Here is a 12,571-nt window from a genome sequence, read left to right as displayed (position 1 = left end):
ATTTAGGAGCTAAGTAGGACACTGTTGGGCATATTTGTTGGTGCTGATGCCTTGAGACAGCTGTAGAAGACAATGGATGCTCCCTTATTGGATGCCATCCAGTCTAAAAGGAGAGGCATTGTAAGTCAGTATTTAAATTCATGGTCTTTTGAGCCTCAGCATCATGGGTTGAATCCCAGTATCACCAACGTTGTGGCCTTGAGTCAGTTCTTTCTTTGTCCCTCCAAACTTTAGTTTTTGTGTTTTTTTTTATCCTGTTAAATGAGGTAAATAATATGAGTCATAGGGATATTACAAAAATTATAAAAAATAATATAAAAGGGTTTAAATTTTTGCCTGACACATAGTAAATACTCAGTTAATGTTAGCATAATTATTGAGGGATGAAGGGAAATTGATACATGGATCATTTCATTTAGTTTTGAATTTCCCAATCCCTGTAGCTTTCTAATGCAAACATGAGTGAAGAAATGTTATTTATTTGCATGTATACATACATGAATGAATAAATAAAATGTATGCTTTTCTCTCTGCAATAAAAATTATCTGTCTAAAAATTATAGATGTGGAGAACAGGTTAATGGTTGCCAGGGACTTGGGATGGTGGAGGGGAGGGCAGCATTTGTGACTGTGAGGGGTGAGTGGGGGGAGAGTTATGTAAAATAGAAACCTCGGAGTAAACTGGGTAAAGGGTATACTGAAGCTCTCTGTCTTAATTTTGCAATGCCATGTAAATCTGTAAGTATTTCAAAACAAAATTTAGAAACTAAAAGGATTTGTCTAGAATTTCTGCCTTTTACCATAATTACAGTATGTAGATCTCACTCTGAATCTCAGGTGATCCCTTTGGAGTTCTGGCATAAACTTTGGTATTTGACTTAAATATAACACTTTTGGGAATTCCCCTGGTGGTCCAGTGGTTAGGACTCCGTGCGTCTACTGCCGGGAACCCAGGTTCGATCCCTGGTCGGAGAACTAAGATCCTGCAAGCTGCATAATGCAGCCAAAAAAAATAAATAAACAACACTTTTCGTGCATCTCTCTCCCCACTGTTACCCTCTCCTCGGCCAACTCACTCCTGCACTACACTTGTCCAAGTATTAAGTGGTAGGGAAATGAGCCACAGACAGGATTCTTAAAGAGTGCAGTTTGGTTGTCTTTGATGCTAATTCACAATTAACCCTAGCAGTAGGATTAAGCAAGTGGGTAGATATTTCAATCTACTTCCCACCAGCAGCAGCTAGGTTGTGAGTATATTGTTAAAATCCTCTGTGGATTGAGAGGTAAGGTAAATTAATATCAGCTCACAGTTTGGAAGTCTTAATACGATACTACTAAAAACCCACTCAGCTGAGTAACAGGAAAACCAGACATCGTTAATTCAGGTGATTGGATGATTGGATAGCTAGGCCCCCAGTACCTCGACCAATGCCTGCGTACAGTCAGTGTTTGTAGATGAATGGATGAGTGAGTGAATGAATGAATGAATGAATGATGGGGGCATTAAGGTAAACCATGGGAAACAAGTTAAAAGTAAGAGTAAAGAATTAGTTCAACTTAGCGGGGAGAGGCAATATAGAGGTAGGAGGTGGGGAAAAAGGTTATTACGGAATTATATGAACTCTCATCTGTGTGAAACTTTTGAAAATTGTAAAGCACTATAAAGAATCTTTTGTTCAATTGAAAAATAAAATCAAAAATCTTAATTGAAAAGCTAAAAATTAAAATAAAATGTATAATAGGAAAAGAAAACAAAGAATTAGTTCACCTTTGAGGCCCAGGACTTAGGAAGCATGATCTGCCAGGGAACCTTCCAACGCTTCTCTCTTTGCTTCTCTAGGCAGCTTGAAATCCACTCTCCAGATGCTAAGCACACGGTGATCCTGAGAAGCAAGGACTCAGCCACTGCCCAGGCCTGGTTCACTGCCATCCATGGCAACGTCAGTGACCTGCTCACCCGAGTGATCACCGAGGTCCGAGAGCAGCTGGGGAAGACGGGCATTGCTGGGAGCCGGGAGATCAGGCATCTTGGCTGGCTTGCAGAAAAGGTAGGGAAAACGTTCCCCCCCGTCGTAGGCATTTTCCCCAGGCTTTCCCAGCACTTGCTGCAACCACTGAAGTCAGGTACCTCATTCCACAGGCTGATTCTCTCATTGGGATTTCTCGTCTGTCTCCAGCAGATTTTCCGTTGCATTATGCAGGGGCTGTGTCTTCAGCAACCTTGATTCCCCACAGACGGTCCAATATGTGGCAAAATGCAGGTGGTCACTAATTGTCTGTTGCATGGATGAATGAGTGAGAAAGTGACCGGAGAGTCTGATTCTCACATGTACACAGGAAGGGCAGGGGAAATAACTCAGACTCACAACACAGCTGTCTCCTTGGGAGGGAAGGAAGTTGAAATTGTTGCTTAAAAGAGGGTTCGTGTGGGGTCTGATGGACCTGCTGGTTAACATCGACGCATTTACAAATAATAACAATGATAATAACAGCAAGGATTTCTTAAGCAGCTACTCCATGCTGACTCTTATATATTATCTTTAAGTTGTATTCTTAAGCCAGCAGGCTCTGAATGTGTCATCATTTATGAGCACCTATTTTGTGCTAGGCATGGTGCTAGGCAGGACTGGGGAGAGGTGTATAAATATGAAAAAATGCTTAATGTCTTTCCCCAGGGAGGACAGCTGCTGTGGAAGGGACCTAGGGTCATGGTAACACTGTCACTTTGACTTCTTTTCCCAAGTGGTGTGATACGTTGAAGATAGTAAAACTCACTGCAGCAATCTCCTGGGAGTTAACGCTCCTCTTGATTTCAAAGGATTCAACCTTTGCCATTGCCCTTACATCTGATTGCTGTCCCTTGAACTTGACCTTCAGTGCTCAAGAACACTGGGCTTTGGTGACAGTCTGACCTCCCAGTGACTCACATTCTAATAGGTGGTAAATGGGAATAATGATTGTTGCAATAACAGCTTTCCTGCCAGTGAATCATGTCATCTGAGAAGACCCAGTCCAATGGCAACTGAAAATAATACTTGAACACAGCATTCGGCAGTTTTCCACCATTGTTCTTTGTTCGCATCAGTTCATGTGTGGGTCTCAGCCACAAAGTTCAACACAAAGTGGGCTGTTTGGTTTGGTATTGTCCCATCTCTCACAGGTTTCAAAGGACTAAAGGGACAGTGCAGGTTGTGGTGGCACCAAGATCGTAATAAACAAAAACCACAGGTAGTCTCTCATGACACCGTGTGTGGGGATTCCTGACGAAAACAACACTGCAGGTCTGGATGATAGCATTTCAGAAGTCGTTCTCTAACCCTCTCCGCTTTTTACTCTCTCCAAATGTATGTGTTTTTATTAGGAGTAGTCTCGTTAGTCAGGGATCTTTCAGTTGCAAGTGACAGAAAGCTCAGCTCAGCTTGAGCATGAAAGGGGACCTACCACTTCTGAAAACTGCAGTGTCCAAGGGTAAGCTTCAGGCATGGTGGGATCCAGGGACTCAAATAATAATAATAGACCTGCCTCTCCATCTCTTTGTACCCTGTCCACTTTGTTGGTTTATACCCTAGCAAGCCCCCTTTACTTGGCCTAAGAGTTTCAGGCTCGTGGGGGCGGTTTTGTTTTGATTTGTTTTTGTAGCTGTGGCTATTTCAGTGAATAGAAACCTCTTTGCTCTCGTCAGTTCCCACAGAAGTCCTAAGATCAGCCTGACCCAAACCATGTGCCCCGTTTGTTGAAGGGAGGTGGTTCTCCCATGGAAAGTTAGGCCGCTGTGCAAGGAAAAGACTGAATGGGTTCTGGGAAAGCGAAAACAATAGACATTCACTATAGAAGGAAAAGGGGAGGAGTTGATTGGGATGAAAAGTGTCCTCACTTTTTTAGGGTCCGGAATGGACGTGGAAGTGTACTGCATACTTTAGGATCCAGCAGGAGGTGGATGGCAAACTCAAAAGGGATGATTGGAAGGGATTTAACATAGCAATAATTTATAAGGTGTGGCCGAGGCAAGGAAAACCAGTAAGGGATGGAGAAGCACTCCAGAGCTCAACAGTTAGAGGTCACTGCCATCCTTTAACCTGAAATGGCCAGGAACGGGAGCAGTTACCTGAAACCAGCAAGACTTGTAGCTATAGAAAAAGGCATCCATTAAGAGCTATGGTCTTCGGGAGAGAAACACAACCCCTGCCGATCCCTGCCTGCCAATCCCTGCCTGCCGATCTCCTGCGGTGTCTCCCATTGGCTGAGGCTGATCGGAAGCCAGAGGCAAGAGAACCCCACTGAGGCTCTGTTAGGGTCAGACTCCCAGGGCTCCGACCAGGGCAGAAAAGGATGGAGCATGGATCTAGGGGCAAAAGGAGGCTGTCCAACACACATCCCTCTACCTTGCAAGTAACTGAGATGGTCTCAACTCTAGAAGCTACTTTTCTCTCATCTCTTTTAATACCAACTACATTTAAAACCATTACTCTCTGGATAGTTGAAAAATGATATTGTGTCATTAGTAGTGATCTTGACATTTTTTCCAAAGGTTCCATTTTCTCACTTATAAATTGTCTGCTTATGCCTTTTGCTTATCCCAGATTATCAGTAGACACGTTAAGCATTCCTGTGGAGCAGTCATAAAGGTGCATAAAAAGCTTTCTGCTTTTAGAATATTCTTATTCTTTTGATGTAATTTCAGATCATCATTACAGATGTTTCTTTAAATTGTAGTATGCGCTTTATCCATAAGAGCAATCAGTAATGAGTTATCATGGATAATTATCAGAGGCAAGGATGTCTTTTATTGCTTTCATCTTCAGAACTTCTTAAAAGATTACCATAGATCAAGTCCAAGGGAGCAAATGCAAACTGGAATTTTTTGAATAAATATTTAATACTGAATCCTAGTGTGTAGACATATGAATGGTTTTTAGCAAAATGTTAGAATGAATGGCAAATCCTTAATACTGTGGCTTTCTTATATTATCACAAATATCAGAGAATTCACTTGGTATTTGTAAAGATATAAAGTATGATCCTATATATATTCAGCTGTAATTTACCTTAAATTGATATCCTTTGTCTTTTCCTATACTGTCGATCTTTGATTTTTTTGGATTAATAACAGTAGCTCTAGGACAAGGTCTGTACATATTATTCAATTTCAAGTTTTTAAAACGCATTTACATGAACTAAAACAATATGAAGCAACATTTTCCCTTCTAAAATCCTATTCAGTGCAAACCCTAAAACTTCCTCTACACTACACAGAAGGAAAACTTTATATTTAACGTTATTCTTCATTGTGAGATGGTCCAGGGACTAGAAGAATGTCTCCTAAGAAATGCTTAGGTCTTGAGTCAATGGGGAGAGTTCAGTACACTCCAAGAGAGGAGAATGAGAATGAGAAAAAAGTGGAGTTTGTAGGGAGAGCAGACCAGAGACTGGTCTAAAGGGAAGTGGGGTCATCCTGAAGGAAGGCGGTAAGCAAATCTGTTACCTTGGATGGCACCCAATTATGGAAGATCTTGAAAGCTGGACAGATGGTTTGAATTTGATTTGGCAGCAATAGGAAATCTTCATGTAGAAAATCAGAGAGAAGGGAACTTAGAAGTGACCTCTATGGACTGAACGTGTCTCCCCAGAATTCGTAAGTTGAAACCCTAATCCCTAATGTAATGGAATTTGGGGGTGGAGGCTTTGAGAGGTAATGAGGTTTAGATGAAGTCATGAGGATGGAGAGCTCCATGATGGGATTGGCGCCCTTATAAGGGATGAAGACACCAGAGCGCTCTCTCTCTACCACGTGAAGATACAGCAAGCAGGTAGACTTCTCTAAGCCAGGAAGAGAGCCCTCCCTAGAACCCCAGGCTGACACCCTGATCTTGGGCTTCCAGGCTCCAGAGCCGTGAGAAATAAATGTTTGTTCTTTAAGCCACCCAGTCTGTGGTAATGTGTTACAGTAGCCTGAACTCTGGGACCTAGAAAATGGAAGGTGGTTTATTTATGGTCACACTTTAAGTCAAGATACAGGAATAATTAGTGAATGGGACAGTGCTGTGACATAATTTTTAATTTTTAAAAGAATCCAGTGCAGCTCATTCATGGCGATCAATTTAACTCTTTCCTTGAATTCTGGCAGCCATGCCCTGAACTCTCTACAGAATCAAGGTCAGCTCTGCAGTCGCCTTTGAGTGCGGCTGTATTCCTTGTCTCCTTGGTGTCCTCGGTCCTGTGAACCGACACCACAGTGACAGGTCCTGGACTGCTTTCCCCTGTGAGTGCCCTCACCTGTAGATGGGCCAGGTGCACCAATATAAAGTCTTTCCTGTGATCATATTAGTCTCAAGCCTTTTAACTCTTTGCAAAGCCCCAGTTGCCCCAAAAGGCCCATAAATGCTCATCCCTACCCTTAACAATAAAAATGCATTATGCTCCAAACAAGTTTTTTCAATCATCTTTCTTCAGTTAATCTTCTTACAGTAATTATTGAGGTGTTTTCAATGGTCCAATTTCAGACAAGAGAAAAAGAAAGAGAGAATATAGGGCTTCCCTGGTGGCGCAGGGGTTGAGAGTCCCCCTGCCGATGCAGGGGACACGGGTTCGTGCCCCGGTTCGGGAGGGTCCCACGTGCCGCGGAGCGGCTAGGCCCATGAGCCATGGCCGCTGAGCCTGCGCGTCCGGAGTCTGTGCTCTGCAACGGGAGAGGCCACAACAGTGAGAGGCCCGTGTACCGCCAAAAAAAAAAAAAAAAAAAAAAAGAGAATAAAATAAGGAATAATAAAGAAAAAATAAATAGAAAAAAAATAAAGTTGTGACTCTCTCACTACTTAAGAAAACAATAATAAACAGGGATATGGCAGAATTGTTAAATTCTGTTTTGTGCTCAGTTTGTAGGTTACTGTCTTTGCTTTACCTTGTTATCTCAGTTTGCAAACATTTCTTGTCAGATTAAAAACACAACACAATTAAAAAAAAATACCCCATTCGTAGCTCTGAGATGCAAGTTCAATTCTCAGCTTTCCTCATTTCCACTAGTTTCCTTCATATGGTCAGTTTTATAGAGCTGTGCCTCCCCAGGGTGTTGTTGGAAGAGATGAAGCTGGTAATTAGTATTTATTATGTGCCTAGTTTGTCTCAGGCAATGTGCTTGAAATAATCCCTATCCTAGGAGGCAAACTTGGAGAAGTTAAGAAACTTTTCTAAGATCACTCCTCTAGAAAGTGGCAGAGCCAGAGTCTGAACCCCTCTTTCTAACTCCACAGCTCAGAACTCTCCACTAAGCTGAGCTAATAAGGGACCCAGGGAACAAGTGTCCATATGAGTGAGACCCCCCCAGAACCCCGTGTCAGAGCACCACTACATACCAAAAGCACAGTTTCAGAACTAAGAGACGTATCAAAATAACTCAAATCCTTCGTTTGCCTTTATGAAAATAAAGGGTGTCTTTGTCAGTTCGGGCTATCACAAAGTACCAGAGACTGGGTGGTTTATAAACAACAGATATTTATTTCTCACAGTTCTGGAGGCTGGAAGTCCAAGATCAGGGTACCAGCATGGTTGAGTTCTAGTGAAGACCCTCTTCATGATTTATAGACAGTTCTCTTCTGTATCCTCAAGTGGCAGAGAGAGAGAAAGGGCTAGCTGTCTTCTTATAAGGACACTAATCCTATCTTGGGGGCTCCACCCTCGTGACTTAATCACTTCACAAAGGCCCCACCTCCTGATACCATCACATTAGGGCTTCAACATATAAATTTGAGGAGGACAGAAACATTCATTCCACAGCAGAGGGAATTTACATACCACGACAGAGCAACACTTACTAAAATCTTTTCTCTCCTGTCCTACAAAGACTGAAATTATCTTTGGTAGGATAGGTTAGAGGAACACTAGAATACACACACACACACAAATATAATTTGTGTACACACACACACACACACACACACATTGTCTATTAAATGCAGTAAAAAGGATTTGCACTGGTCCTTTCAGCAAAATATTGACTTACTGTATGGCTCAGAGGCTAATACACCATGGTAACTGAAATCTGAACCATGTTGTTGAGAGACTGGGATTATTTCATTAAACCATGATAATTGGAATTCATAGATGTTGGAAACATGCAAAGCAAGGCCGATGCTGTGTGTGTTGTTCATCTCTGTTTGTTTGGTCTTTAGTTCTTCTAGATCTTTGTCAAACATTTCTTGGATTTTCTCAATCGTGCCTCCATTCTGTTTCCGAGATTCTGGATCATCTCTACTATCGTTACTCTAATTCTTTTTCAGGTAGATTGCCTATTTCCTCTTCAGTTATTTGGTCTCATATGTTTTTACCTTTCTCCTTCATCTGTGACATATTTTTTTGCCATCTCATTTTTGTTTTTATGAGTGGCATTGTGTTCCTGTCTTACTGGCTGTTTGGCCTGAGGCTTCCAACACTGGGGTTTGTGGGCTATTGGGTAGAGCTGGGTCTTGGTGCTGAGATGAGGGACTCCATGAGACCTCACTCTGATGAATATTCCCTGGAGCCTGAGGTTCTCTGTTAGTACAGTGGTTCAGACTCGGAGCTCCCACCACAGGAGCTTTGGCCAGACCCCAGGCTCGTGACCCAAGATCCCGCAAGCTGCCTGAGGCCGCATAAACAAACAAACAAAAATAACAAAGTAAAAAACAGAATTAGACTAGGAAACTAACAGGTATGTTAGGAAGAATATAAAAATAAAAATATAGATGAATCAACAACTGGAACGTACATCAGTACCACAACATTAAAAAAGAGGAGGGAAAAGAAAAAAAGGGGTGGGATGGGGAGGCCTTGGCTGTGGAGGGCGGGGCCTAAGCAGTGGCGAGGTTTGGGCAGTGGGAGGGGCCAATGCTCAGGACCCACAGGGCTAGAAAGGCCCTGGGGCCTGTGGGGGGTAGGGCTTAGGCTGAAGGAACAGAAGGGGCCCAGCCATGCCCCCCACCCTGGTCTCAGAGGACAGGGGACCTCACCTGGGAGCCCAGCAGGCTTCCTGGGCTTGAGTGGGCGGGGCAAACGCCCTCCTCTCCTCTCCTGCTCCTCTGGTCTGGGGTCTGGGAGGGCCCCTCCCACCTGCCTCTCCAGATCTCCCTGGCCTCCCTCCTATGCCCCCAGGACCAGTACGGCCGGTGGGGAAGGGGGAACCTTGGAGGGCAGGGGAGCGGCCTGGGAGCTCAGCAGGCTCCCCAGCCCAAGTGGGCCAGGTGATCGCCCTCCGCTCCTCTCCCTCTCCTCCCGGAGAGTCCCTCCCGCCTGCCTCTCCTGATCTCCCCATCTCAGGGGCGCCGAGCCTGTCTGGCCTCCACTTCTTCCCCCTCAGTCCCCCTACATCCTACCAGTTCACCTTGGGGTTCCTTCCATCTCCTTGGGTGTCAGAGTTCTCCACCAGCGGCAGGCAGGCGCCCTAGTTGTAGGGAGACACTAACTCTGCATCTTCCCACGCTGCCATCTCCTCTGTTTTGTTTCAGGACTATCTTTTTTTTAAAAAACCTTTGAGTGCTGTAGCATATTGCTTTTTATGAAATATAGCCTAGGGCTTTGTGTATTGTACCAAAATAGATTTAGAAGTGAACACTCCACTGTCTCTCTCGTAGAAGTGTTCTTCCTTGGTGTCCCAACTCCAGGAAGCACACCAGTTATAATAAACAATTGTCTTGGACTTCCCTGGTGGTGCAGTGGTTAAGAATCCACCTGCCAATGCAGGGGACACGGGTTCGAGCCCTAGCCTGGGAAGATCCCACATGCCGCGGAGCAACTAAGCCTGTGCGCCACAACTACTGAGCCTGAACTCTAGAGCCCGTGAGCCACAACTACTGAGCCCATGCGCCTAGAGCCCGTGCTCCACAAGAAGAGAAGCCACCGCAGTGAGGAGCCTGAGCACAGCAACGAAGAGCAGCCCCTACTCACCCGTGCACAGCAACAAAGACCCAAACAGACCAAAATAAATAAATAAACAATTGTTTTGTTTGGGCTGCTTTAACAAAACACTATAGACTGGGTAGCTTATAAACAACAGAAATTTATTTCTCACAGCTCTGGAGGCTGGAAGTCCAAGATCAAGGTGCCAGCATAGTCAGGTGAGGGCTGTCTTCTGGACTGCAGACTTCTTGTTGTGTCTTCAGATGGGGGAAAGGGCAAGGGGTCAGGGACCTCTCTGGAATATCTTTTGTAAGGCATGGATTCCATTCATGTAGATTCCATGTCCTTACAACCTAATCACTTCCCCCAAAGCCCAACCCCATAATACCATCACCTTGTCCGTTAGTTTTCAGCATATGAATTTCAGGGAAACGTTCAGACCATATGTAGAATTAAATATTTGCTTCATGCTTCATAGTGATTTCATCTTCGTTTCCTTTGACATTCCTGAGAACTCACTGATTCTACTCCATCTAACTACCAGAGCAGAGTCGAGTTCTGTTCTCTCAGTGAGTGAGCATGAGGCTGTGTGCCCAGTTTAGAGGTGGGGACATCCTTGCTCTGCAGGAACACATTCCCTTTCAGAAAGAACACAGGCACAATCGGAGATGTTGTGCACGCCTCGTGGTTGTCATGGTGAAAAGTGCTTATTGGGATTCTGCCCAAAAAAGGTGTGATCGTTGAAAATAAAAGCTACTCTTTGAACCGTGCTGACAAGAAAGCCGATTCTCGGTGTTGGAATGATTAGTTTGACCTTTCGTTTTTAAGTGGTTTTATGAAAATATGAGCACTGCATGCACCGTAATTTTAAACAGGGAGTGTTGGGGTTTTTTTCTTCTTCAAACCAGACCTACAAAAATCAAGCTAATTTTAAATATCCATGCAGGGTCAGGTAATCATCTCTAACATACCGACTGCTGGGAGTCTTTACCTCCTTGTTCTACTCGTAAAGAAAGGGAAACTGTTTAGTAATAGCAAGACAGTCCTACCCAAAAATGTCCTATTAAATAATTACTTTGAAACATGACGGATTTGGAGACCTGACGAAGCCTTTCTTTTCTGATACAGTTTTTCTGGTCCTGCTGGGGTTTGCTGTCCTCCAGGAAAAGGTGATAGGGGGTGTGTGAGCAGTATTTGTGCGCCAAATGATGCATCACGGGGATGACCTGAGAGGCCCCAGTCTGGAAGAACAGGTTTTAAAGAGCTATTTATTACTATATCCATTTAAGGAGGAAGTTGGTAGGAAGGAAAGAAGGAAACAGGAAGGAAGGAAGGAGGGAGGGAGGGAGGGAGTGAAGGAAGGAAAGAAGGAAGGAAGGAAGGAGGGAATGGGAGAGAAACACATGCTTTAATAATTTTACCTCCGTTAGATTGAAACCAGCTTATGTTATTCAGAGGATAAAAGTAACATTTGGATTTAAAGAGACATGCTTAAAACTTTCACTTGGATCCCTGATGCATGGCATTTGATTCCTGGAACTATGATAATAGCACTTGACAGTTCAGCACTGTCTTATTTAGGTGATAATCCTAGTAAATTCTTCATGTTAGTGGAAGGGCAAATGAATAACCATGAAGTCTCGTGGGTCCTGCAAAGGGATTTTTTTCCTCCCCTCAATTTTTAATGAGGCCCCATATTTGTCGTCCTCCCCAGTGGCTCCTGGGAGCACGATGTGTTCGGTGTGGGCTGTGGAGCCCACGCCGGGCTGCTGGCCTCTGCATTTGAGGAGTCCTCAGCTGAGACTCTGACCCAAGTTCCAACACATTGTTGGCCTCATCATATTGATTCCTGGCTCTGATACTAATGTGCAACTAATGAGTTGCATGGCGTACATATTAACCCAGGCTCTGGCAGTGCTAATGCCAGACGAGCCATGAGATGGAGTTGGGAGGAGGGCAGCGAGACACCCAGTGCACTGACATCTTAACAGACGTGAGCAATTAGCAAAGCTGTGTTGCAGAATCACCATTTCGTAGCTTACAGGAAGTAATAAGCCATCAAGAGGTGGAAAAACATGTCTTATATCTCCTCTTAAATAAAAAATCCTTCTGCATCAGAGGGGTGCTCTGTGAACTGTGAAGTAGGGAGGAAAGTTGAAATGTTTAAAGTCAGGTAATAGCTTTTATTACCAAAGGGAAGCTGAGTGACTTCCAGCCTTGCTGTTGAGTAACAGTAGATTTAAGACCTTCAGGCATGGCCACGTGGCACTGACCGCAAGGACATTGGTGACATTTCAAGGCAGTGCTGTGTTGTCTGGTTTTTTTTGTTTTTTCAGGAGATGGCAGGTTGGAGGTACAAAAGGGCATGCCACTCTGGCCTTAGAAGACAGTTGTGCACAAAAATTTCTACCAGCACATCCTGGGAGACATAATATGTCAAAGAAGGAATCGTGCCTAGTTTTGTATGGTACCCAGAGCGCCTAGCACTGTTGCTGGCTTATAGTTCAGGGCAAATGGATTGAACTGGTTAAGGAGTTGAGAAAATTGATTACAAACTCAGCCATGCTACAGAAGACAGTTATTTGACTTTGAACAAGGCACCTCTCTTAAATTTGTTCCAACTGCCTTATTTTACAGATGAGGAAACTGAGGCAAAGAAAGGTAAATGGTTTTTCACTTTACTGCACTGCTTCCATTAAGCATT

The 12,571-nt window shown here is 43.9% G+C and overlaps 1 protein-coding gene across 1 annotated transcript in view; it reads left to right on the top strand.

Annotated features, from left to right (window-relative positions):
• Window positions 1–12,571, top strand: part of SNTB1 (syntrophin beta 1) — a 223,759-nt gene that overhangs the window by 138,625 nt on the left and 72,563 nt on the right. The window contains exon 3 of the mRNA XM_030875696.3: window positions 1,841–2,048. Coding sequence (XP_030731556.1) covers window positions 1,841–2,048 — 208 coding nt within the window. The remainder of the gene's footprint in view (window positions 1–1,840; window positions 2,049–12,571) is intronic.

The sequence above is a fragment of the Globicephala melas genome, chromosome 17 (genome assembly GCF_963455315.2).
Source record: "Globicephala melas chromosome 17, mGloMel1.2, whole genome shotgun sequence".
In the NCBI taxonomy this organism is placed as follows: domain Eukaryota; kingdom Metazoa; phylum Chordata; class Mammalia; order Artiodactyla; family Delphinidae; genus Globicephala; species Globicephala melas.
Note: the sequence above shows the minus strand (reverse complement) of the source record. Positions and strands in the feature narration are given on the sequence as shown.